Genomic DNA, 25,457 nt, shown 5'->3' with positions numbered 1-25,457 from the left:
CACAGAAAGGGGGAATCTGGTCATCTAGCCCTATGGTATACCCTTGATATTCCTTTTTGTTTTTTAAGATTTATTTGTTTATTTTACTTGTATGAGTACACTGTTGCTGTCTTCAGACACACCAGAAGAGGACATCACATCCCATTACAGATGGTTGTGAGCCACCATGTGGTTGCTGGGAATCGAACTCAGGACCTCTGGAAGAGCAGTCAGTGTTCTTAACCGCTGAGCCAGCTTTGATATTCTTAAACTCACAGAGGAGTGGGAGGGTAGTAGGAGTGAGTTCCCACTGTAGATGGTGAGGGTTGTCCTGTGTTTGATTCTCCTCCAGGCTTCAAGCCCCTTCCGAAGTATCACCTCTCTCTGGAATTGCAAGAGAAGGTCCAGGTCCCCACTGAATGTCCATCCACCAAGGCTTCCCAGGGGGGTGAGTGACTGTGGGCTGATTATGCCATTAGTGAACCCAGAAGCCATTCACAGGTTTGAAAAAGACTTTAATTGGCTTTTATCTCCAGAACTCTCTATCCATGCCTCGGCTCTAGGGTTCCTGGACTTGCATCTCCAGTTTGAGGGTTCAGACCAGACAGAGAATATGCAAGCAGATGCTGGATCTCCCACATAAGGCAGAGAATCTCCCTGGCAAGGGAGCCCAGGGGTTGGCGCCTCTCTCCTGCCAAAAGCATGCAGAGGGTCACAATGCTGTTCTTTTCCATGGGGAACACCAGGACTTGCTTGTCCCCACCGGTGGGCTGTGGGCATCAGCCTAGGAGTCACTGCAGTGGTGGTGAGGAATGGGGACCAGGCACTGGTGCTGACAGCGTGGAATGGTCAAACAGTGGATTGCGCACCTCCATCTCCCCTGTCTGTGAAGACACTGGGTCAAGCTCTGGGCAGTAAGGCCTAAGACAAGATGAGGGGAAGCCCCGGCAGATAACCCCTCCATGCCCCTTGAGCACTCACTGGCGCCAGGCCTGGGCACTCGTACACAGTGAAGTCACCATCTTCATTCTCCTCATCGGAGGAGGCTGACTCCAGTTCCTTTGGAGGGTCCTTATGCCTGGTGGGAGCAAAGTAGCTGAGTCCTCTGTGCACTCTCCAAGGGCCCAGAGGTAGGTGCTCAATGTACTGTTGCCCTGGGCAGGGGCCTGGGGCTGGGGTGTGGGGGCAGGGAGTAAGAGGTAGGGAAGGATGGTGAGGTGAGGTGTGGGTAGGGAGGAGGTGTGAGGTGGGGGTGGGGCTGTGGGGGGTGGGGGAGTGGCCACCTCAGGCTGGGGTGCTCACCGCTCCAGGCACAGCATCTGCTGTCTCTGGTGCTGATAATGATACATCTCTGCGCTATGCGCCAGACGCTCGTCCCCGGGCTGTGGAAGGGGCAGAAATCTTAAGCACATGTTGGGGTGCACAGAACAAAACTGTGCCTGGTGGGGGTAGAGCTACACACCGAGATTCGTGGTGTTGTTGGTGAAGTGGGCCCCTTGGCTGTGGCAGTGTAGTCAGCCTTCTGAGTCAGGCGGATCTCTCGCTGAAGCCTGAAGGAGTTTGGGGTTTGAGAGTGTTGTTATGGAGCTGGGGGTGAGCTCCTACCCACCAGCTGGAGCCCAACGCTCACCTACACCAGCAGAGGGCTGCCACAGCCAGTGCAGCTGTGCTTGCCAAGCAGAACGCCAGGATCAGTACTGCGGGAGAGAGGGGCAATCTGAGGAAGCTGAGGAAAGCCTCAGTCTACCTCCCCTAGCTCCTTGGTGCCTCCCCCTTCCACCCACCACACCACAGGCCTACCCTGGACCTACCAAGGGCGAGGCCATTTCCACGGCCTTGAGGCTCCAGCGGGGACATCTGCACAGGCCCAGAGGATGCCCGGGCGCTCAAGGAGGTGTGGGGTGTGGGCGAAGAGGTTCCGTGAGTAGAGGGGAGGCCAGGCTCCAGTTGTTGACCCCACTGTGAGAATCCCAGGGTAGCTGCTAAAGTCAGGCACACACGTAAAGTCAGCAGGACTTAGCCTTTGGTCAAAGAAACAGGATCAGAGTAGTATGCATGGGGTGGGGTAGAGATGGGGGTTCTCACCAGGTTCCAGGAGCTTCTGGGAAGCCTCAGGCAAGGGCTGTGCTGTGAGCCTTGGGTGCCCAGCCTCCTTCTCCTTCAGTGCCAGCTCCCGGGCCAGAGAATCGATCTCCTCTTCCAGTCTGGGCTGGGGCAGGCCCTCCCCTGAGGAGTGATGGGCCTTCATATACAGAGGCCCCAGACCCTCGACAATGCCTGCAGCAAGCAGCCTCCTGAGATGGAGGGACCCATCCAAAGTTCACTATCTTGGTTTCCATGGTGACAACTGAGGGAGCTTCTTTGAGTCAGAGGTGGGGGAGGGAGGAGGCAGGGAAGAGGAGAAGAGTGGAGAGGAAGGCCAGGGCATGTGCAGAGACCCACGATAGGAGAAAGAAATGGAATCTCTTATTCTAGCCGGTGGGCACAGAGGGTGGGCAGAGCACTGGAAGTCAATACATATCCTACCTTGCCCACCCTCGGGCCCCTTCTCTGCCTAAGAGGAGAAAGGAAATCCTGAAGGAGGGAGCAAATCAAAGTCTACCCAGACATCTAGTTAACTCCCAGGCCATCAGAAAAGAAGCTGCCTGTGGGGGCAGGCATATACAGAGGGGGGGTAGGGCGGGGATAGGGGTGGACATGGGCCCGTTCTCCCTTAATACTTCACAGTCCAAAGAGAAGCTCCCAAGCTGGGTACACAGTGGTGGCGCATGGCCTTTAATCCCAGCACTTGGGAGGCAGAAGTAGGTGGATCTCTGTGAGTTCAAAGCCAGCCTGGTCTACAGAGTGAGTTCCAGGATACACAGGGCTACACAGAGAAACCCTGCCTCCCAACATGCTGAGATAGGGGTGGGGAGCACAGGATAAGCGAGCAGGAGAGAACAGCAGGTTGCCTAGAGGGTGCAAAGTAGACAACTGGAACGGCTTGGGGGACCTGTCATGGTCCAAACCTAACAGTCTGACCTCTCCACCTCCTCCTGAGGTCATCCTCTACCTGGAGGACCCAGCTGCCATAGGCCTCAGCCTAGTTCCAACACTGGGTCAGCACCATCTTGTCACTCTGGTCTTGGACCTGAGCATTCCACGATGCTCAGAGGAATGGGTGGCCACTATCATGAGGCTTCAGGATTCTTAGGTCTGGACCCACAGGGCAGGGAAGAGAGGGAGGAAACACATCTCATGCATCTATTTCCCTGAATCTATACTCTGCCATACCAGAAGATTGGTGCTTCCTCGGCACACAGACCCCTCTCTGGTCCTCCTGGAAGGACTGAAGGCATGGTCCGCAGGCATGTGCCCCTGGTGGGCACTTTGCCCGCCTCTTCAGTGCACAATCCAGGCTTCCAGGGCAGGTGGGAGCATCTGAGGAAGAAGCAGAGGCGCGGCCTATCACAGCCCACTTGACTGACCTCCAACCCCTACAGCAGCAGCTCTGTATAGAAACCCCACCCTCCACAGAGCTGGGCAGGCATAGCTCCAGCCATTGTCCTGGACAAGCCCTGGTTTCCTACTGCCAATTCTCGGAATCAGGAAGCAGACAGTCCCACATCTTATGGGAACCATCCTGCCCCACCCACTCCCCAGTCTTGCTCCTAGGCCTTATGCTTAAAGGATAAACCGACCCTAAGCGTCCAGTCAGCTCTCCAAGAAAGGACTGTATAGTTCTCCAAGGCTGGCCTTTGACCTTTGCATGGCTCAGAGTGAGCCAGAACCTTCCATCCAAATTGCTACTGAGGACAGAGCTCTGTTCTCTCATCGGCTCTGGAGAAGCAAAGGATGCTGGGTAGACATTTCTCCTAAACACTGGGGCTCCTCTCCAGACCCCAACACATAATCCTATAACCCTAGAGTTAGTCTGGCAGCCCACAGAACAAATGCTCAGTCCAGAAGACAGTGGCTCTCTCTGCCTAGCCTTTGTCTTCAGGGCACTAGGGTTTGGGAGACCTAAGAAGGCACTGGCTTAGATACAATGCAGGCATTGAAAGGCCTGGGCTGATTAGTGTTGGGGCTGCCATAAGTCATAGTTCTGACTCACACTTTTGTCGCTCGGGGTCCAGAGCACAATGTTCTCTTATACCTGCCAATCAGCCCATCCTGACACAGCTACACAGAGCAGTGAGCTTTACGCCTCAGTCTCTCCTATGGGATGCACAAGTTCAGTTGCTTCAAAGGTAAGGAATAATCCCAGCCTGCGACTGCAACTTTAGTCCCTGTCTCAGGAACCCAGCAGGGCCATCAACCCTGCCTGTCTCTCAGGCCAACCAGACCCTTCCAGTCTCCACACTGCAGGCTCCCTGGGATGTGTACAGACTCTGGCTTAGTTTCCTTTGTAATCTGACACTCTACATCTCCCGCAAAGAGGTTCCAGAGGCTCTGGTGGCAGGTGGCACACCGAGTCCCAGGCTGCACACCTTCTATCCTCCACAGACTGTGTCAGCAGCCTCCAGGAACAGCAATCTAAGCCTGGGGCTTGGGAGAGTTAAACAGCACAGTGCCAGGAGGCTTCCATGGGCTCCACCCACCAGCTCGGCTCCAGGGAGCCAGACGGTCCCTGCCCCTGGTGCTGACAACCTAGTCAGACCTATACTAGAGGTGGAGCACAATGCCGGCTTAGGGCTGTAGGGCCTCCCTAGTCCGCCAGCCTACTGTTTAATCTTGGGTAGAAAGACTCCCTCCAGCCTGGGTCCCAGAAACAATGGCAGCTGGAGAGTAACTGGTTTCCTACCCATGCCTGGCTACTGGCCTTTCCTGGGCACTAGGTTTGATACGAGGCTGCTTAGCATGGGGTCAGGCCAGGCCTCTGCATTCAGCTAGAGGCCAATGAGCAGAGGCCTGCACCTGCCCAGGGAGGTCAGTACTGAGTCCCATCCCTGAGGTGGACCCACCTGGGAGACAGCCTATTTAGCACCTCTGCCAAGGCCCAGTCTGGCCCTCCACCCTCCAGAGTCTCTTCCAGTCATGCCAACCTTTCCAGTCATGCCAACCTTCAGTTCAGTTCCTGGGTTGCTTGCCTAGGAGGAGGTCTGCCAAGCTCTTAAGGCCCCACTTCCAGACTGATCTTGTTAAGAGTTCCAGTTGTGCCACATACCAGTCACCTCTCCGTGCCCTCAGTTTCCTCATCTGTAAACTGGGCTCAAAGCAGCTCCCATACATACCAGACAAACTCAGTGAACATATAGGCACCCTCTCCCACTTCACTCCCCTCTGGGAGATTCAATTTGAATCCTGTGGCTTCAGGACCCATCTGTCAAGAAGGTTCTCCCAGTTGGGGGAGAGGGGGTCACACTCTTCTAAAGGGTCAATACACAGACCTCAGACCAGAGGACTGGGTGGTGCATGCCCTCCAGGGCAGGGGATGGGGGCAGCTTGACCCCACTAAATTGGAACAAGACCCTAGGCCTGGAACCCTTAGACTTTGTCATAGGAACCCCTCTACACCACACACACACACACACACACACACACACACACACACACACACACACACACTTGAGACAGGGCTGACAGGCAAGGCCCGCTGACACCAGGAACAACACTGCCAACTGCAAGCCTGGGAGACACAAAAACAAAGACACAGGATCCCCTTGAAGGGCCACGAGGAACCAGATGGCTGAAGACCCAGAAAGACGTCCGGAGACACACACCAGACTGACTCTGGGACCCAGAGACAAAGACCAAAAGCACGTGAAATCTACATTCGCTTCCAAGGACCCGAGAGAAGACTCATCTAGCATGGCCTTCAACAGGCCTGACCTGTTTACCCTACCCATGCCCAGCGGATAGGGCCTGCCTGGCCTGTGGGCCTGGGTAAGGCCAGGGCGGTGGCAGGGAAGACTAGGGCGGCGCCGGGTGGCAGGATTCCCCACCCGGCAATCCCAGCCCCGGAGCGCCCCGCAGCCTGCGCCTAGAGCGCTCGCTCACCCGGGCGGCGGGCGGTGGCACCATTCAGGGCCGCTCCCAGAATGAGGCCGGAGAGCAGCAGCCGCAGCAGCCGCAGGTGCCGCGGGGAAGGCGGAGGGACGGGCGTCGCCATGCTTCAGCGCCGCCACCCGGGCAGCATGGCACCCCACGGCCCCGGGCTCGGTACCCACTCCGGGAACCGCGACTGGAGAAGCCGGGAAGCGAGAGGGGCGGAGGAGGAAGAGGAAAAGAGGAGGCGGCGGCGCTGACGTTGCGGCAATGGATCCGGGATGGGATGGAGGCGCGGCGGCCAGAGAAAAGTGTCCGAAGTGCGCCTGCGCGCTCTACCTGCGGGGGCGGGACATCTCTTCTAGTCGGAGCCCCCCTCCCTCTACATCCTGATGGGGCCCCCTTTCTAAAGGCGGCTGAGTGTCTCCCGTCCTCTAGTCTCTACAGCAGTTTGCCTCATTACCAAGAAATCTGGCTTGGGATTGACTAGCAGTGGGCGTCCCAGGATTCACGCCTTTTTAGTGGTCCGACTGCCCTCACCACCCACCCAGTTAGAACGGAGGAGCTTAGACTAGGGGAACCCAGGGACAGATCCTGGTTATGTAGACTAGGCTGACTGTTGCAGGTTTGCAAAATGTATCCAACAATGATAAACAGGTGTATAGAGACACACCGGTCTACGCTACGAAGAAAAGCAAACACAGCCAGCAGGCTCACAAGATCAAGTCAGGCTCGTTCCCGAATGATGCCACCAGGGGGCAAGAGTAATTTGACATAAGTTGACAGTCGTCTGGGAGCTGTCCAAGGTGGTCATGATCCCAGGTAATGGCTTGAGTCACATGTAGACCATCCATGGTACCTCATGATTACCATTCACTTACAGTCCCGAGGGGACACTCCACCCCCGACGGAGACACCCCCCTGGCTGAATCAAGAAAGCAATGTTGAAGCTCAGCGTGATGGTTCATGCCTTTAATCCCATCACTCAAGATGCAGAAGTACGCAAATCTCTGTGAGTTTGAGGCCAGCCTGATCTACATATCAAGTTCCAGGAGAGCCATGAATATATAGTGAGACCCTGTCTTAAAAGTGAAAAACAGGGCTGGGGGATGGTGGTGCACACCTTTGGTCCCAGCACTTGGGAGGCAGAAGCAAGCAGATCTCTGTAAGTCTGAGGCCAGCCAGATCTACAAAGTAAGCTCCAGGACAGCCGAGGGAAAACCCTGTCTCATGAGGGGGAAAAAAAACAAAAAACACACACAGAGAAAAGAACAAGGCTGACTTCCCCAGCCTTACCTGTCTTCCCATCCTTCAGGCTAGCAAACTCAAAGAGGGGGCTGTCAGTGCAGGTTTAAAAAATGTATCTCTCTCTCTCTCTCTCTCTCTCTCTCTCTCTCTCTCTCTGTGTGTGTGTGTGTGTGTGTGTGTGTGTGTGTGTGTGTGTCGCGCACGCATGCACTCGAGCTACCATCCCAACCCAGCCCTTAAGGCATTGACTGCACAGAAATAGAGTCTGAGCTAATTTCCCATGAAAGAGGCAAGAGAGAAGTCCCATACTCGGGTCACACTTTCCCACCTAGAGAACACAGAGACTTAGGCTGCGGATGCAGGTGCCTCTGACCTTCAGGCCTACTAATATCTCAAGTATCAGTTGGAAAAAACAGCTTGGGAGTGCAGCCTCAATTCCTGTGGATGTCATTCGAGGGGGACCTGCGGTTTGTTAGGGTTCTGTCTGTCAGAGAAAACTCAGACTCAGGGACAACCCCAGAGCAGAGTAGGTAGGAGTGCCTCCATTGCCTCAGGCCTGGTACGAAAAGGGAGGAAGCAAGAAAAGTCAGTATCTTGGAACCAGGTTTCACCCAAATAACCAACAACACAGCTGGAAGGCAGAACAGGCGACCAAGGGTGCCCCGCCCTAGGAACACTTCGCTGCTCTAGGAAAAATCTTTTATTACAAAAGTTTTTACAAGTAGGCATGGAACTGACTCCCAGCCTGTAGGCTCTGGTGCCTGCCTTTCTAAAGGCCCAGACAGAAAGTTCCCAGGGCCCTGAAGATCAGAACAAAAGTCCCACTCCGAATGGACCTCACCCTGAGTCACAGGCTGAGACCTGACATCCTAGGAAGAGAGAGGAGGATTAATTGAGAACTCAGGGCTGCCCACGTAGGCTTTCTGTGAATGTAGATAGGGAACGTTGGTTTCCAGGCTGCTTCAGGGTCAGAGATGCCCTCTGGAAGGGAGGGATAGTAGGGAGTTGGGAGAGGCTCCCAGTTCACCCCTAGAGGGCGCCTGGAGACTTGGCAGAACGCACCTGGCGCAGGAGCAGGACCAGCGCCGCCAAGATCAGGACTGTGAAGAGCAGCAGGAGAGCGACCCAGGAGCTGAAGTGGGTGCCCTTGCGTAGTCCGGGGAGGTCGGCAGGAATCAGGTTAGTCAAATTCAGCATGTAGCCCAGCGCCCAGCCGACAGCCGTGTCTGCAGCCTAAGAGGGGGGACGGCATGGCATCAGCCTCCAAGAGGCCGCACCCCAACCCTCTGACCCCGCCGTTTACCCACCTTCTTTTGGAAGACCACTTCTCTGAAGGAGCGCTCATCGAAGTGGTAACCACGGCTCAGAAGCTGATGTATGAACATGGCTACAGCACAGTAGTCAGCCAGGCGGGTCTTTTGTCCTGGCACTCGGGCCTGAAGCTAAGAAGAGAGCAAGACAGCATTAGCTTCAAGACCATGAGGAGCTATGACCCCTGGGGTACAGCACACCCTACCCACTTCAGCTCAGGCCAAGAAAGGCATACACAGGAAATACACAGAAAGACCTAGTCCAAAACGCCCTTCCCAGGCAGACACTCCTCTGGGATAAACCTCGTGACTGCTGGAACCTTGTGTTCTCCCCTTCCAACAGCTGGATGGAGAGGACAGCAAAGATGGCCACTGGGGAATAGAGGGTAGAAGCAGGCTTGAGTTATAATCAGAGGACCAGATGTCCAGGCTTAGGTATTGCTCTCTGACCAAGTGGCTCCACTTTTCTAAGACCTTCCTGGGAGCCCAAGATTAGAGGAGCCTATTTCTCTGGGTGACATGGTGACCGCCTCACACTCCAGCCATCAGGGCCTCTCTAGTCTTCCTTACGGGGAACTACAGTTCAGCCCATAACCAGAGCCAGAAATCTGGTGGTATCCTCAGTTTCTCCAGGCAAACCCCAAGCCCTGCGACTCTCTTCTGAATATTCCTTTCCCACTGGTGGGACACTCTTTTCTACACTTTGTCCTAGACACCTGCCTTTCTGTCCCTTTCTGCTTTGAGGTCCCTGCTGCCACAGAGCCTTTGCAATATCTGTTCCACCATATTCTCCAGACCTTGATTGTAGTATCAGGCCTGGAGGAGACCACTGAAATTCTAGCTTGTCCAGCCCCAAGCCCTCCACATTAGCCTGGCTGCTTATGGAGTCTTCGGCATTCTGAAATGACTGAGTCTCTATACTGAGATCAACTGAAGGGGAGAGCTTCCTGCCCAGCCATTGAGAGTATGGGAACAGGCCTCACTTCAGTCCATGTCTGGTTGCAGGTGATCTCTGTGGCTTCCTCCAGCTGCTTCAGGGTTCCCACAGGCAGCCCCATCACTGTTGTCAGGAAGTCCACAGTATAGTAGAAAGCAGAAAAGGCCTGTGGGAGAAAGGGGCGTGCAGTCACCATGTCACTGCATGCTTAGGGTCTCCCGTCCCCACATCCAGCCACCCAGACTCACTATGAAGTTTCCAGCCACGGGAGGCTGGAAGACCCCATTGAAGGAGCATTGGGAAAAGGGGCAGGAGGAGATGTTGAAGAGCCGAGAGACGAGGTCACGACACAGGGTAGCATTGCTGGTTCCTGACAGGCTGACGATGGCACTGCCATTGAAGGCCCGGGGACGCTGACCCATCGTGCATGGCGACTGGTAGACTTCCTGGAGCAGCACTTGGGTAGAGTAGCCCTTTGGCCAGCAGGGGTGGAAGCGATGGATCTAGGGAGTTAGCCGGAGAACAGATAGAGCTCCCCACGTTAGTTACTGCCTTCCGCCCCACCCCAGAGAAGCAGCATGACGAACTGCTCTCAATCCAACTCGGGCAACATCGCATTTGTGTTCGTGAACAACCATAGCACCATTACCTGCTGGACAAACAGCAAACCTTTTAGCTAGGCATTCAAGGTTCTGAGATGACTCCCTGGCTCTCCTTATTCTAGGCCTCCATTCCTGACCCTTTACACCACTGAGTTCCTCCCCACCTGTCTTCACCCTGAGGCACGCCTAGCTGAAGAAGCTAGGTGTTGGTTGAGGCTGAGGGCAGACATCATCATGGAGACAGCGACCCACTGTGGGTCTCACAGCTATGTGTATAGCTGTGGGAAAGAAGGCCTCTCTTAAGATTCCGGAGGCCAGCCGATTGCTTTTTGGCTCTGCTCTGATGCCTTCTGTCCCTTCTCCCTCCCTTCCTCCTGAAGGCGCCAGTGTGGTATTTTGGTTAAGTCTGGACACACACCTGGAGGGCACTGGCCAGAAGCCTCAGGAGAATCTGGTCTCGGCCATAGCAGAGGAAGCTATGTGTGTAAACGCGGTAATGCTGGCCATAGAGTCGCAAATGAACCTCGTTGCCTGGATCTTCAGAGGGACTGGTTGTCTCAAAGGTGATCTGTGTCGAAGCACCCCCAAGGTCCATGGCCCCCAGTGTTCCCTTCCTTGGCCGTATCCACCGGCCCACCCAGCCATACTGTGGAGAATAGAGTTTGCACTTAGACTGTGGGCGAGCAAGACCAGCAGGGCGCCAGGTCCTTTGGGCTGGCTGCAGGGCCCACCTTGATGAAGTTCTCCAGCAGGTAGTTGGCAGTCACCCAGCCAAACACCCCTTCATCCTGTCCCGAGAGGATGCGAGCACCACGGAAGTCAAAGGGGTACTGTGTGAGCGTCTGTGTCACTGCCTCAAGCACCCTGGCTGTGGCCTCTGGGCTGGTCAGGCTGTGGAATGGAGGAGGGGGACTCGGATGGAGCTCACCTCCGGACACCCTCCGCCAGGCTTGCCCTCCTGAGAGCTTGACCAGGGAGGGAAGTTCTACACTGCCGAAGGGCTGTGCAGGCCCCTGGGCCAAGCCAGGGGATGGGCACTCACTTGAGCAGGCGCATGCCTGCTGTAGCTCCCAGGTAGAGTGGTGTGCTAGCATGTCTGTCTCTGGGCACATCCCGAAGGGCCTGCTCAAGGCATCGGACCAGACTCTGGCCTGCCTTAGAGGGGTCATTTGCATAGCTGGAGATGCCACCACCTAAAAGGAACAAGGCTTGGTGGACGGTTTCCAGCACAGCATATGGACACGCCTTCCCCGCTTAATCCCACGGATACCCAAATTGGAGACAAAGGGTCCAGGTGCCACCCAGAGTCTCTGATGCTGCCGCCTGCCTAGTAGCTGTGGGCACAGGTGCCAGGAGAAAGATCTGGGCATTGTCAGCCTAGCCCAGCCTCCATAGAACCTGCTGGGATCCACCCTTGGAGGCCCGCCTGCCACATCTATAGTGTAGAGCTCTGTCTGTCTTGGGTCATTAAACCCCAAGGCTTCCCACCTGCTCCCTGGGGCTTCAGTTCCAGAACATAAAGTGCCCACAGTCATTCCCAGGTCCAGAGAACCCAGCCTCTCCTTTTGAACTCCTGCCTCGAGTGAGCCCCACCCAGCAGCAAGCAGAGGAGAATAACTGTCTGGGCCTGCAACTTAACAGGAACCCAAGACAAACCATGCTCACCTTGAACATCACAAGAGCTGTGCTGGCCCACGATGCCTGTGTCATTCTCCTTGTCCGCTGGCCACTTGTAGACAAACATGGATGTGTGTGAAGAGCCCGCATCCAGGACAATGCCGTACTGTGGGTGGACGTGGTAGGTCAGCCTGATGGGTGGGGGGCTCCTTCACACTCCACTCCCATCAGCTATGAATCCAATTACAGGCTGAAGCTCAGGGGCAGCCAAGAGCTTTCACAGTGCTCCAGCTCAAAGGAGACTGAGCAGGACTCCCTGCCGTGACAGCCCCCCTCCCAACTGCCTGAGGCTGTCACTGACAGGCACCAGAAAGTAGACTTCCTAGCAGCAGCAACTGAGGGGCTGTGCCAGGGGCAGGGGGTCCCATTTGGAACTTTGCTCTGTTCAAGAGAAGCAAAGCCAACGGCTATTCTTCCTTCCTTCCTCGCTCTGCGTGTATCTGCTGGAACCTTAGCCTAACCATGGGATGTGGAAACAAGGGTTACCGGGAAAGTATGTGACTGGGGCTGAATGTAGAAGGTCTCCAATCCATGCCCCTGCCTGGGCCTTAAAAGCCAGGAACAGGGAGAGGCTTTTGCAGAGCAGAGAAGGGCATTGGATGGGCCTTCTTTGCAGCTTCAAGGGGCTGGACTCCAGCTGAGGGAGCCTGGCTGGACACCAACCTGGGGCATGTGCCAGTTCTAGCCTGGGAAAGGGCTGCTCCGGTCCTCCCTCACAGCAAAGAACTCCTCCAGAACTAGGCAGATACAGTGATTCAACTCCCACACCCCACAGTCCATCCCTCATGGCTACAGAGCTCAACCCCTTCCAGTCTAGGTCCCCACACAAACTCAGCAAAAGACCAACAAAGGGTTAAAGGCTTCATCCTCTAGCCTGAGGTGGCTGAGATTTGGTGATGGAGACCCCTTTAGAACCAGCGAGCTTCCTTTGCCCTCTTTCAAGTGACACGGTTCAGACCTTGGTCTGAGGGGGGTTGGAGATCCATAGTAAGTGTTGTCCCTTATCTGGAGCTTAGTCTAGAACCAATGCCCTTCTCTAACGGCGCGCTCAAGGTGCTGCCCGGAAATGGCGCTGGACTTGGGGAGGGGGGTTCTTGCCACAGCTAGGGAAGATGGGAACCGCATGAAGGGAGCGGGAAGAAAGCCCCTCTGCCGCTCGGGCAGCTCCATCGCGAAGCTGCAACAGGGGAATTCCCACGAACTTTGCTTCCAGTGCCGTGGGGCTCCGGAAGCGTCGCCGTCACCCCGCGGACCCAGTAAAACGAAGTGAGGAACCTAGGACCCGGCCGGAGGCACAGTCCCGCGCTGGTGTGAGAGCGCAGGGCGTTCTGGCGCGCACCTACAGTCCCCGACAGACACCCCCTAGCCCCGGGGCCAGCTACTCCCCAGCGCCGCAGTGAGCGCGTGCACCTTGAGGGCGGGCGGCTCCCGGACGTCTTGGGTAGGGACGCAAAGTAGCAGAAGGCCGGCGAGGCCCGCGGCAGCCAGCAGCAGGGGTGGCACCAGTGACACCAACTTTCCAGCCATGAGAACGCGTGGGAGAACACAGCGGGACCCCGGACAGCAGGCAGCGGGGAGGCCCGGGTGGCCGGGGCCCCAGAGTTAGACGCGGGGGCGGGGCCGGAGTAGGCCTCGCCCACATGAAGGCCCTCCCACCGGGGGACCTGCCCAAAGTCCGCCCAGCCTCATGAGAAGACTCAGGTGAGTGGAGCGGTTTGGGTGACTCAGCCGCACCACCCTTCCTCGCGCAGGTTCTTGGCTGGATTGCCCCACAGCTATCAGTCACGTTCTTCCTTCCTGTCCATACAGCATAGGGAGCTCTGCCCTGGGAGTCCTGAGAGGATACCCGGTGTTGGGGTTTGACTAGGTTGATTCCTAGGCAGCCTTGCTTGCGCCCCCGGAGCCAAATTTTTTTCTGGCCAGGGAAAGGCAAGCCAGACCCTTTTGCTGACATAATTAAGTTTTAATACTGGGTCTTAGATCGAGACTCAGAAGGGCACAGGGGTTCGGCATCTGCTTGTGGAGCAAGCGCGAGCTGCTGTGACAACTTCCCAGACTAATGAGCACCAAGTGTCTCCTAACTGAGAGGGCAAGGATGGCCCTGCCATCAAATAAGCCCAAACGGGAAATTGAGGGCAGATGAGTTCTCTGTCTCTGAATTTTATCTCATGGTCTTGACCACCCCTGCCGCTCTCTTTTTGCCTCCCTTTGACAGACACAAAGACCTAAACTATAGCAGAAGAGGAGGACAAGTTACACACAGGTTTCTTCCTACAGGAAAAGAGAGTTCCAAAGCAAGCTTGTGTCCTGGTCATCAAGAAGTTCTTGGACACTGGCTGGGGGTTGGGAAAGTGCTAGCTTTGGCCTAGCCCTCCCCCTCCTCCTGACCCAGTAAGCTAGACCGACCAGGCACACAGACTAGGCTTCCTGGCCAGCAGCCATGCCACTCCATGCCCTTACAACATGGGAATTCCAGTAACACAAAGAATCCCATCCATGGGGCAGCAGGGAGCCATGTGGCGAGACCCCCGGGGAGTGGGGCTGCCTTGCTGAGGACTGGCCTTTGCTGCATCACAGTGATGCCTTGGCTGCTGAACAGGCAGGGACAATAGGACTGGGATTGCTGCCCTGGCTGAGGGTCTGGTGTTTCAGGCCCAGCAAAGGATTCTTTCTTTCAGCTTAGGACCCCAGAGGGGAGGAACCCTGGAGGTGGCTCAATCTCTTCAAAGCCCAGCTTGTGAGGCTCCAGAAGGGAATCTCTGGGTGTGGTCAGCACTGGACATGAGGCAAGGCTCCAATTTCCTGCTAGCTCTCCCATCCCATGCTTCCCCCCAAGTTCTTTTGTCCACCCCTCATAGGCTAGAAGAGGCTGGGGCACCAGAGGCCAGGAAAGGAGGGGACACTGTATGAAAAGGCTGTGGTCATGGGGAGCTACCAGCCTGTCAGCACCCCTCTTACAAGCCCAACAGGGCTTCCTGATGGGCAACAGGGGCCCTGAAAAGATGAGACAGAGGTGGGGCAAGACCTCCGACCCCTGCCCTGGGGAGACACTCATGGCCAAGGCCTCAGATTAGCCTGCCAAGAAGTGTGGGAGGCTGAGAGTTGGGAGAGCCAGGACAAAGGCTGAAGATGACCAGGGCTGAAGGAGAGACAATGTCTTCAGTCCTTGGGCGGGGTGGGCTCCAGATGTGTTGTATGTGTGGCTTGGCTCAGGCAGAGGAATGTGGAGGCCTAGATTCAGAGCTTCCCTCCTTCCCCTCACCCAGCCTGGGGCTTCCTGCTAGACCTGTAAGATCTTAGTTTTCTCACTGTGCTCAGAAGCTGAAGTTCCTTCAGTGGAGAAGCTCGCCAACAAGCCCCCACCCCCTCCCTTCCTTCTGCCTCCCTCTGTTCCTCCCCCCCTCTCTCTCCCTCCCTCCCTCCCTCCATCCTTCCCCCTCTGTCTTCCTTCCTCCTGCTCTTCCTTCTTTGAAAATTTACTCTTTGAAAGCTAGAGGTTTGAAGCAAACGTTAATGGCACATACTGCTTCAGCAGAGGATTCTAATTCAGTTCCCAGTGGTGTGTCTATAAAAAGATAAAGAGAGGGGATATGTTCTATGGCAGTGTGGGGAGGTGTGGGGAAAGGTGGTGCCTCAGTGGGCTCATGTTGAGGCATCCCTACCCCTGAGGAACCAGCTACATGATGGTATAGTATAGAATAGAGTTTATTCAGGGTGTGGGGAGGGGAGTTAAGAGGGTAGTAGGGACAGAGAAAAGGGAGATAGATAGATAGATAGATAGATAGATAGATAGATAGATAGATAGGGAATAGAGGAGTAGAGGCTGGTCATGACCACGTGGAGAAAAGGGGGAAAGGGGAATGGGGAGGGAGGAGAGGGGAAAGGAAGAGCAAGAGAGAGCAAGAGAGAGCAGGAGAGTGAGGAGGGGGCAAACAGCCCCTTTTATAGCATCAGGCAAATCTGGCTATTGCCAGGTAACTGTGGGATGGAGCTTAGAATGCTAACAGCCAGTACCTATAATAGATGGCTCACAATCTCCTGTAACTCCAGTTTGGGGGTGGGGGCATCTAATCTCTGGACCTCCTGGGCATCAGCATACACCTGCACAGCCCCACCCCCACCCCTGCCACTGCCAACACACACACATACTACACACATTAAAACTTTAAAAAATTAAATAGAATAAGAATTTCTTGGGGGCTGGAGAGATGGCTCAGTGGTTAAGAGCACCGACTGTTCTTCCAGAGGTCCTGAGTTCAAATCCCAGCAACCACATGGTGGCTCGCAACCATCTATAATGGGATCTGATGCCCTCTTTTGGTGTGTCTGAAGACAGCATACTCATATACATAAAATCAATAAATAAATCTGTAAGAACAAAATAATTTTTCCTACTGCCTTTATTTTACGCGTATGGATATTCTGCCAGCACATACGTATGTATGTGTGCTGTGTGCATGACTGATGCGCATGAAGGTCAGAAGAGAGCACCAGGTCCCCTGGTACTGGATTACAGACAGTTCTGAGCTGTGTGGGTGCTGAGAATGAAACCTGGTCCTGTGGGAGAGCAACCAGGGCTCTCAACACCTGAGCCTTCTCTCCAGCCCCCTAAAGTAAGTCCTGTTGTTGTTGTTATTGTTGTTGTTTCTCTTTGGTTTGGTTTTTCAAGACAGAATTCCTCTGTTTAGACCAGGCTGTCCTTGAACTCACAGATCAGCCTGCCTCTGCTTCCCGGGTAGTAGGATTAAAGGTGTGCACTACCAATGCTTAGCTTAATAAACACATTTTTAAAATAACTGTTTTATGTATGTAAGTGTTATATGTATATGGGTAGGACGAGCTCCTAGAACGGAAGGAAGCTAGAGATCACGGTGAGTTGCCATTCGGGTGCAGGAAGCAAGTCTGGGCCCGCTGCAAGTGCCCCTAACCACTGAGCCATCTTCCCCAGACCCTCTTCCCCAGTACTCTTGGTGTATGTGTGGGTGAGGTGTATCTTTATTCGTGAGGAAACGTGTGCACACTGATTAGTCCAAGCTGCTTGGCCAGCAAGCTCCAGGGAGCGACCGTTTCTGCCTCCTCAGTGCCAGGATTACGAACATAGGCCACCACACCTACTTCTGTTTTGTTTTATAGGTGCTGGAGATCACATACAGCCCCACCCTCCTGGTAAGCACTGAACAGACTGAGCTATCCCCCTAGCCTAAGGACTTTTCTCTTTATGAATTCATTCAGTCATTCAACAAATACTAGGTCCCAGCGCAGGCCAAAGGTGGGTTCTAGGCGTACACAGTGAGCAAGGCATGACCTCGCGCTCATGTGGGTGTGTGTCTATGAAGGGGATATGTCCATATCCTACCTTTTGAAGAGCGCAGACTTCACATAGGTTCAGGGGGAAGGGGAAGAAGGCTGCCTTGAGAAATGTGGCCAGTTTATAACTTGTTAGGTGGGGCTCAAGGTCAACAGTGGGAACTTGTGTGGAAGTCCTGGCATGTTAGACACTCCCACCCCTGGTGACCCTTTGGACAGTGTTCTGACCCCAGATGTTGACCTGGCCCTCATTTTTCTTCTTTACTGAATACCAAATATCTTTAAATAAAGTACAGTTTTCCTGATTTCCTTTCTTTCTTCTTTTCTTTCTTTCTTCCTTCCTTTCTTTCTGTTTTTAGTTTTTTGGGGGCTGGTGTTGAGGGGAGAATAGGGTTTCTCTGTGTAGCCCTGCTCTGTAGATCAATCAGGCTTGCCTCTAATTCACAGAAATCCACCTTCCTCTGCCTTCTGAGTGCTGGGATTAAAGGTCCCAGGACTAATACGGTGGTAGCCCACACCTTGAATCCAGCATGTATCCCCAACCACAGTGGGATGGGCCTCCCGCTGTCAATTAGTCTTGCCAGGAGGTGTAGTCTCTGTGGGCTCCTCCTCTCAGATGACTAGCTTGTGTCAAACCGACATAATTCTAGCCAACACAGCCTTGTCCTGGAGAGGGCTGCTTTCAGTGTGGTTTTGAGAGTAAGCCCCCTCAACATTGAAGGTGCCACTCTCACATCTCAGTGTTAGACTTCCTGCCCTAGGAGTATGGGCAATGGGCTTGGAGATGTTGTCTGGACAATATCTTCAGAACAGAATTGCTGGCCACAGGACAGGTCTGTGTCAAACCTCATTAAATACATAGTTTTGCTCCAAGACAATTATAGCCCACTGGGAGGCCTGAGTGTAGCTGACTGCTTTGCTCACTCTGACTGTGAGTCCACACTTGGCTTGAGCAGTCACTAGATTTTAGAGAGTCATTGAGGCTTTTTCTCTCCTCTCTTCTGTGAGGCTCCAACTGTAGCCTTCGATCTTCTTTTCGGAATGGTCTGTCCTGGCCTTTCTGACTTGCAGGCTCTTGCCCTGGGTACCAGGTGCTTGGGTGGCAAACTATGGAAGCTCCAGGGTATCTGCACTCTGTTCCAGGCTTGCTCGATTGGGGTCATGTCAGGAAGTACAGTGAGCTCATAGGCTATTCCCTAAAGGCCTCCTGTTGGCCGATAGCAAGCCTTCCATCCATCTGGATGACGCTTGTGTGGGGGAAGGGAGGGAACAGCTCTAGCTCCTGTTTTCCTGTGTGAAGAACTGAGTGTTCCAGCATCACTGTCACCCCAGCCTGTGTGTACTCTGTCCCCATCCCTCACCTCTGCCCGAGTCTATCTCAAATGTGACACCTGCTTCGGGGTCTCCAGGACTCTTGCACTCACCCCACGGAACCCGTCCCCAGTGCTTTAGGATAGGTCTTGACTCTAGGGAAGAAGCTCCCTCTCCCTACTTCCTTTTGCGGTTTGTATTTTGTACGTGATTGGTTACTTTGGTTTGAGACAGGGCCTCATTGTGTAGCCAGGACTAACCTCAAACTCACAATCTTACTTCACCCTCTTGGGTAATTAGAATTACAAGTGAGGCCCACTAGGTTCTACTTTAAAAGGGGAGGGGGTGTAGCAGCTGGAGGGATGGCTCAATGGTTAAGAGTGTGTGCTGCTCTTCCAGCCAATCAGAGTTCCCATCATGCATGTTGAGGGGCCCACAGCCAGCTGTCACCCCAACTCTGGGGAGTCTGATATCCCCATGGCCTTTGAAGGTAGTCCTCTCACACACATAAACCCATACACAGACACATAGATACACATAATCAAAAGTAAAAAAATAAATTCTAAATTAAAAAAAAAAACCTCTAAAGCCCTATTATAGGAGCTTTAGAGATGACTCAATAGTTAAAAACAGATACTGGCTGGGGAATGGTGCACACCTTTAATCCCAGCACTCAGGAGGCAGAGGCAGGTGGATCTCTGTGAGTTCAAGACCAGCCTGGTCTACAGAGTGAGTTCCAGGACATCCAGGGCTACAGAGACAAAGCCTGCCTCACAAAACAAAAATGAAACAAACAAACACCCACAAATCCACATACGGCTTTTCAGGGGACCCATGTTCAGTTCCCACAGCCCACACGGTGGCTGTAACTCTAATTCCAGGAAACTGACATATGTGCACTCAGGCGCACACAGCACCCATAAGAAAAAAATAATAATTATTTAAAACCCTGTGCACTTTCCTTAGACTCACCCCTGGTACATTAATTTGATGTTGTAGTTTCCATTTAAATTTCTCAAGATTTTCTTCTGTTTTTAGAAATCTGGTGACTTTAAATTTTTAAATGCTATTATTATTATTTATATGTGTGTAAAGTCAGAGAAGAGCTTTCTGGAGCCAGCTTTTTCCTTGTGCTACGGCATAGAGAACCAGAAGTCAAGTCATCAGGCTTGGACAGTATCTACTCATGAGCCCTCTCATTGGCCCGACTCATTTATTTTTTCAACACAATAATTTTATTTCACACTCTGTGGTACATCTAAAGGGTGTTCACCTTGCATTGTTGAAATGGCTTCCAAATCTCAACCACTTTGATGTTTGTGATGGTTTGTGTATGCTTGGCCCAAGGAGTGGCACTATCAGGAGGCGTGGCCTTGTTGGAGTAGGTGTGTCACTGTGGGTGTGGGCTTTAAAACCCTCATCCTAGGCCCTCCGAGGAGTGAGCCTGGAGCTGGACAGCTTGAACTCCCGCCGCCGCTGAGGCAGTCTTCAGGACACTGGCGCCTCCCCTTAGCCAGCTGCCTGCCTGCTGCTGTGCCTTGAGCGCACCTCTCACACACACCGGGTGCGCGCGCCTGGCCGAGCCGCTGCTCCTACCATCCAGCATGTTTTTGCATCGCTTTACATTTGGGTTCTGTTAAACTTGGGACCTCTACTAAGAAGGACCAGTTTGGGGGTTGGGGATTTAGCTCAGTGGTAGAGCGCTTGCCTAGCAACCGTAAGGCCCTGGGTTCGGTCCCCAGCTCCGGAAAAAAAAAAAAAAAGGACCTGTTTGGTTTTGTTATTAGTCGTTTGTTTGTTTGTTTGTTTGTTTGTTTGTTTTTTCCTAAGTTTTAGATTTGTACCGGGTGATGATTTGAGAGAGCAAGGGTTTCAGTGCCTACAATTACAAAATGTATGCTGTCAGGAGAATAGGAGATGCCTCCCGAGAAAATAAGAATGTAAAAGACCCCGTAGAAATTCAAGCCCGGTGAATAAAGCCAAAAGAGACCTTGAAATAATCCGCAGACAGTTCCATATTGGCCAAGCGTACTCAACTGACAAGCTCATCATTGAGAATCAGGAGAAGCCCAGGACATAGGGAGCCAGCACTAGGAAGCAGCCTCTACGGCAGAACTGACCACTGTCAGCATCTATTCTATATGGTGGAACCTCCCAGTACCGGGTGAAAGAGCCTCTTGCTCTGCCTGCCTTGTAGGAGCTGATAAACTGACTCACGTTTGCTTTCTGTCAGAGCTGTTATGTGAAGAGATGGCTGTGCAGACTCAGTTCCAGTGTTAGAATGAAGAGCTGGAGGTCCCTCAGAGTAATGCCGGGTGTTAGCGTGTCTCCTCGCCATCTCACCCACATTGTATAGAGCTTTTGCAGACTTTAAGTCTTGGTCCTTAACATAAACATAATTATCTCTATCCTTTTGTACCAAATAAACGCATTAAATGAGAAGGAAAAAAAAAGCCCTCATCCTAGCTGCCTGGAGGCCAGTGTTCTGCTAGCAGCCTTCAGATGAAGATGTAGAACTCTCAGCTCCTCCTGCACCATGCTTGCCTGGATGCTGCCATGTTCCCGCCTTGATGATGATGGACTGAACCTCTGAACCTGTAAGCCAGCCCCAAGTAAATGTTGTCTTTATAATACTTTCCATGGGGCTGGAGAGATGCTCAGTGGTTAAGAGCACTGCTCTTCCAGAGGCCCTGAGTTCAATTCCCAGCAACCACATGGTGGCTCACAACCATCTGTAATGAGACCTGATGCCCTCTTCTGGTGTGTCTGAAGACAGCTTCAGTGTACTCATATATAATAAATAAGTGGGGTTGGGGATTTGGCTCAGAGGTAGAGCGCTTGCCTAGCAACCGCAAGACCCTGGGTTCGGTCCCCAGCTCCGAAAAAAAGAAAAAAAAAATAAATAAATAAATAAAAAGAAAATGAAAGACTTGCCTTAGTCATGGCATCTGTTCACAGCAGTAAAAGCCTAATTAAGACAATGTTCAGTCACACACTAAAGGTTGAGGTGTGAAAGATTTTAGGTAGTTAACATTCTGAACATATTGAATTGGTCTCAGCATAATTTTCTTCAATTAGATGAGGCGTTTGTTTGTTTGAGTTAGGGTTTCTCTGTGTAGTTCCGGCTTGTTCTAGAAATCTTTCTGTAGACCAGGCTGGCCTCAAACTCAGAAATCTGTCTGCCTGTGCTTCCCTTGTGCTAAGATTAAAGGCATCACTTGGCTTTATAAGTTCAAAGCTTTGAAAAGTAAACAGGTTGTAGCAATATCAGTGTGTGTTCCAGAGAAGTCTCATCACAGAGCCACTTACCTGCTTTTGTTCCACCCACAATGGCTTTGGGACCATCCGGTCATACTTGAAAGGGGCTTGGCACCGTGGTAGTCTCACACTCGATTCCTTTATCCCTAATTTCTTAGTCACTAATGCTTTCCAATGCTCAGGAGTCTTTTTAGCAATATTGCTTACAGCAGGCATGGACACACACACACACACACACACACACACTCACATACACACACACACACAGACACACACACTCACATACACACACACTCACATACACACACAGACATACACACACACACACAGACACAGACACAGACACACACACACACACACACACACACACACACACACACACACCCCTGAGGTTATAGCACTGGGGAGGCAGTTGCAAGCCAGCCTGAGCTCTAGACTAGTCAGGCCCGCACAGCAAAACCGTGATTCAAAGGGTTGAAAACAAACTCATAAGGGGTTGGGGATTTGGCTCAGTGGTAGAGCGCTTACCTAGCAAGTGCAAGGCCCTGGGTTCGGTCCCCAGCTCCAAACAAACAAACAAACAAACAAACAAACAAACAAAAAACTCATTTTCAGATTCTCCATCAGAAACCTACCTTCTAACGGGGTGACAGTAGCTCTAGGTGGCCAGTCTTGGCAGTGTGTCCTCATGGTGGCACTGCTGGTACAGTCCTCATTGGTAGCATTGCTGGTACAGCAGGATAGTCCACATTAGCAGCAGTGACTTCCTCCCAGTTTGAGCTTTGTGCGATGTTCCTAGAATGCTTGCCCTGATTGTGGTATCTCTTACCATGTCCTGCTTCCAGGGCTCAGTCATTGTCACCTGAACATCTGGGATATTTGTTTCTGTGTCCCGGATCTTCTATGCCTGAGGGATGGCACTGAAGTTCCATGTATATTTCTCCCAAAGGACAGGTTTGCAAGGTAAGGAGTTTTGCCTTCCTCACATTGTGTCTCATTGGCTGTAAGGGACCTTTCCTTACAGCCTCCATTTTCCATTTGACCTCCCTAGAATCCAGTTGCTGTGTGGAACACTTTTTTTTCTTTGCTTGTTTGTTTTGTCTTGTTTTTCAAGACAACATCTCTCTGTGTAGGCCTGGCTGCCCTAGAATTTGTTCTGTAAATCAGGCTGGCCTCGAACTCACAGAGATCTGCCTGCCTCTTCCTGCCAAGTGCATTTTCATTTTTGAGAAAGTCTCTGAGACCACTTTTGGTGTCATAGAAAAACCATCAATGTCACAGAGCCTGTTCCCAGTGGATTTTTAATCTAATTAATCTATCAACTAATTAACCGTTAGAGGGTCTCAACTGATGCCCAGAATACTCTCAAATTTCTGGCCTCAACTGACCCTTGGCCTCAGCGGGAGTCACCTGTAGCAGTGCCCTAAGGCTACACTTATTAACCGGGATTCTAAGTGCTACCTTGTTAGTCTTAATGCTTCTGTTTTATGAGTTTGACTATTTTGTCTGCATGTTTTTATGTGCACTGACTGTGCAGTGCCCTTGGAGTCTAGAAGATGACATTGGAATCCCTGGAACTGGTTATGAGCCACCATGTGGGTGGTCGGGTCCTAATGAGAGAACTCAGGGAAGTGGGGGAAGGGTTTTAGGTGAGAGCTGTGGGAGAGCCTGTGTACTTGGACCCACACCCTGTAAATAGCGGTGTCCCTCTTACCCCATTGTATTAAAGGGTGGACACTGCTTCTGACTGGGGACTCTTCTTACCTTGCACTGGAAACTAGAATGCACGTAGACTGCCCTTCAGATAAAATTAGCTGGACTTGCTTTGCAGGCCTGGGGATTCCCGTTAGCCCACAGCACAGAGCAGAAGCTGCAAGGGACAGAGTCTCCACGTGACAGCCCTCAGTGAAGAGTTGCCGGGACTTCATGAAGAGCCTTGGAGGCCAGCAGCAGTGATGGGAGCTTTGCTCTGGGACTGACATGCACTGAATGAAGGCCCTGGTAATCCTGAAACTGGAGCAGGATGGACTGAACTTCTTGAGGGACGTCATGAGAACTCTGAGGAAACACCCACACCCACGGGAGTTCCATGGAAAAGGGAAATGGCTGTGATTTGGGATATATTATCCAAATAAAGCTTTTTCTCTCCAAGTTGTTCTTGTACACAATGTTTCGTCACATCAATAGTGACCCTAACTAAGGCAGCAAATTCTTTTTTTTAAACTTTATTTATTTTATGTATAGGAGTACACTGTTGCTGTCTTCAGACACATCGTGTTGGATCCCATTACATGTGGTTGCTGGGATTTGAACCCAGGACCTCTGGAAGAGCAGTCAGTGCTCTTAACCACTGAGCCCTCTCTCCAGCCCAAGGCAGCAAATTCTTGATTTAAAATTTTTCCTTTAAAAATGAGCAAACAACGCAGGTAGTAGTGGAATACCCCTTCCATCCCAGCACTTGGGAAGCAGAAGCAGGCAGATCTCTGTGAGTTCAAGGTCAACCTTGTCTATAAAGTCAGTTCCAGGACAGCCAGGACCACATAGTGAAGTCAACTCAGGGAAAAAAAATAAACAAGATCAAATGATAAGCAAACAAGTTGGATGTGGTGGCACACTCCTGCAGTGGCATACTCCAGGGCAGGCAGAAGTCTCCTGGAATCTCAACTCTCAAAGGCAGATAGAAGGTTCAGGAACTCAAAGGCAGACTCACCCGAGTATGGGTCTTAGAGCCAGGCAGGGATACAGGGGTCTTTTATACAAGTGAGCTAAGAACATGTATTGAACTGACCTGGAAGTGGTTTGTTGGAGCATGACTTATTTTGTGTGCCTGGACATTTAAAGGACCCTGTGCCCTTCAACATCAGTTGCCTCTTAGAATTCTGGGGACAGGGTGGCTATTAGACGTGAGCAGAGCCTGAGAGCTAGGAGGAGTATGCAGAGCTAGCACAGCGCTTCCAGGAGACGAAGAGAGAAGGGTCAGAGAGCGGAGAGAAGACAATTGGTGACAGCTGAGCCAGGAAAAGCTGAACCAAACCATAGAAGACACTGTTAGGAGACAGAAGAACCCAGACAACATAGTGAAAGGGAAAAAGAAAACGGAAAAGCTACAGCTTTCTTCTTTCTTTCTCTTCTCTTTGACATTTTTTAAAAAAGTAAGTGGCAATATTAAGAAGACACAGAATGCCAGGCAGCGGTGGTACACACGCTCAGTCTCACCACTCAGGAGGCAGAGGCAGGTGGATCTCTGAATTTGAGGCTAGCCTGGTCTACAGAGTTCCAGGACAGCCAAGGCTATACAGAGAAACCTTGTCTTGAAAAAACAACACCCTCCCCAAAAGACAGAAAACAGCCCCCACCCTGCCCCTCCACATGAGGTCCTTCCTTCTGCGGTCAGAGGCATATGGTCACCACTGAATGCACATCAACGCACCATCATGCAGAGCTGCCTTGCTTGGCTGCCTGGCTCCCGTGACTCCGTGTCATACAGGATGGGGTCTCAGCACCTCAAAGACTCCCTAGGTTCCAACCGCTGGCACCTTGTGAGGCCCTAGTACCCATGACTTCTTCCTGCTTCGCCTTTTGCACAACGGTGGTGGAGGGAACAACTCTGCACACAGCCTGTTCAGGTGGTTTCTTGCATCTTGACGTGCGTACTTGAATTTCCTCCACATCATATCGTTGAGTTGTCTAATAGCTGTCTATTCTTGCATTTATTCACTCGTTTACGTGCGTGAGTGAGTGCGTGCTTGCCTGACTCCGAGTCAACTTCCTGGAGTTGCTTCTTTCCATCCGCCATCGTGTGGGTACCGGGCTCTGGGTCTGGCCTTACATTTTCATGCACATTTTGAGGCAGCAGTGGAC

General features: G+C 52.4%; 2 protein-coding genes across 11 annotated transcripts; both read right to left on the bottom strand.

Moving 5' to 3' along the window:
* Positions 1 to 473: 473 nt before the first annotated feature.
* On the bottom strand, positions 474 to 6,240 carry Npdc1 (neural proliferation, differentiation and control, 1). Of its 2 annotated transcripts, NM_001004231.1 has the most exon segments (9): positions 474 to 863; positions 961 to 1,057; positions 1,282 to 1,361; positions 1,442 to 1,529; positions 1,610 to 1,676; positions 1,791 to 1,961; positions 2,065 to 2,205; positions 3,253 to 3,399; positions 5,959 to 6,134. In NM_001004231.1, coding segments are annotated over 9 exon segments (996 nt in total). In that variant the 5' UTR covers positions 6,071 to 6,134; the 3' UTR covers positions 474 to 770.
* Positions 6,241 to 7,826: 1,586 nt separating this feature from the next.
* Entpd2 (ectonucleoside triphosphate diphosphohydrolase 2) lies at positions 7,827 to 13,292 on the bottom strand. 9 transcript variants are annotated; one of them, XM_087654267.1, is made up of 11 exons: positions 13,131 to 13,292; positions 11,709 to 11,826; positions 11,086 to 11,236; positions 10,775 to 10,934; positions 10,462 to 10,689; positions 9,690 to 9,944; positions 9,488 to 9,607; positions 8,808 to 8,876; positions 8,502 to 8,636; positions 8,257 to 8,427; positions 7,880 to 8,175 (listed from the first exon to the last, which is right to left on the bottom strand). In XM_087654267.1, exons 1-11 carry the CDS (start codon positions 13,245 to 13,247, stop codon positions 8,095 to 8,097), a joined length of 1,605 nt encoding a protein of 534 aa, XP_087510393.1. In that variant the 5' UTR covers positions 13,248 to 13,292; the 3' UTR covers positions 7,880 to 8,094.
* Positions 13,293 to 25,457: the final 12,165 nt, after the last annotated feature.

Source organism: Rattus norvegicus, chromosome 3, assembly GCF_021556685.1.
Source record: "Rattus norvegicus strain SHRSP/BbbUtx chromosome 3, alternate assembly SHRSP_T2T, whole genome shotgun sequence".
NCBI lineage: Eukaryota > Metazoa > Chordata > Mammalia > Rodentia > Muridae > Rattus > Rattus norvegicus.
The sequence above is the reverse complement of the archived record's forward strand: the minus strand, read 5'-3'. Positions and strand labels throughout refer to the sequence as shown.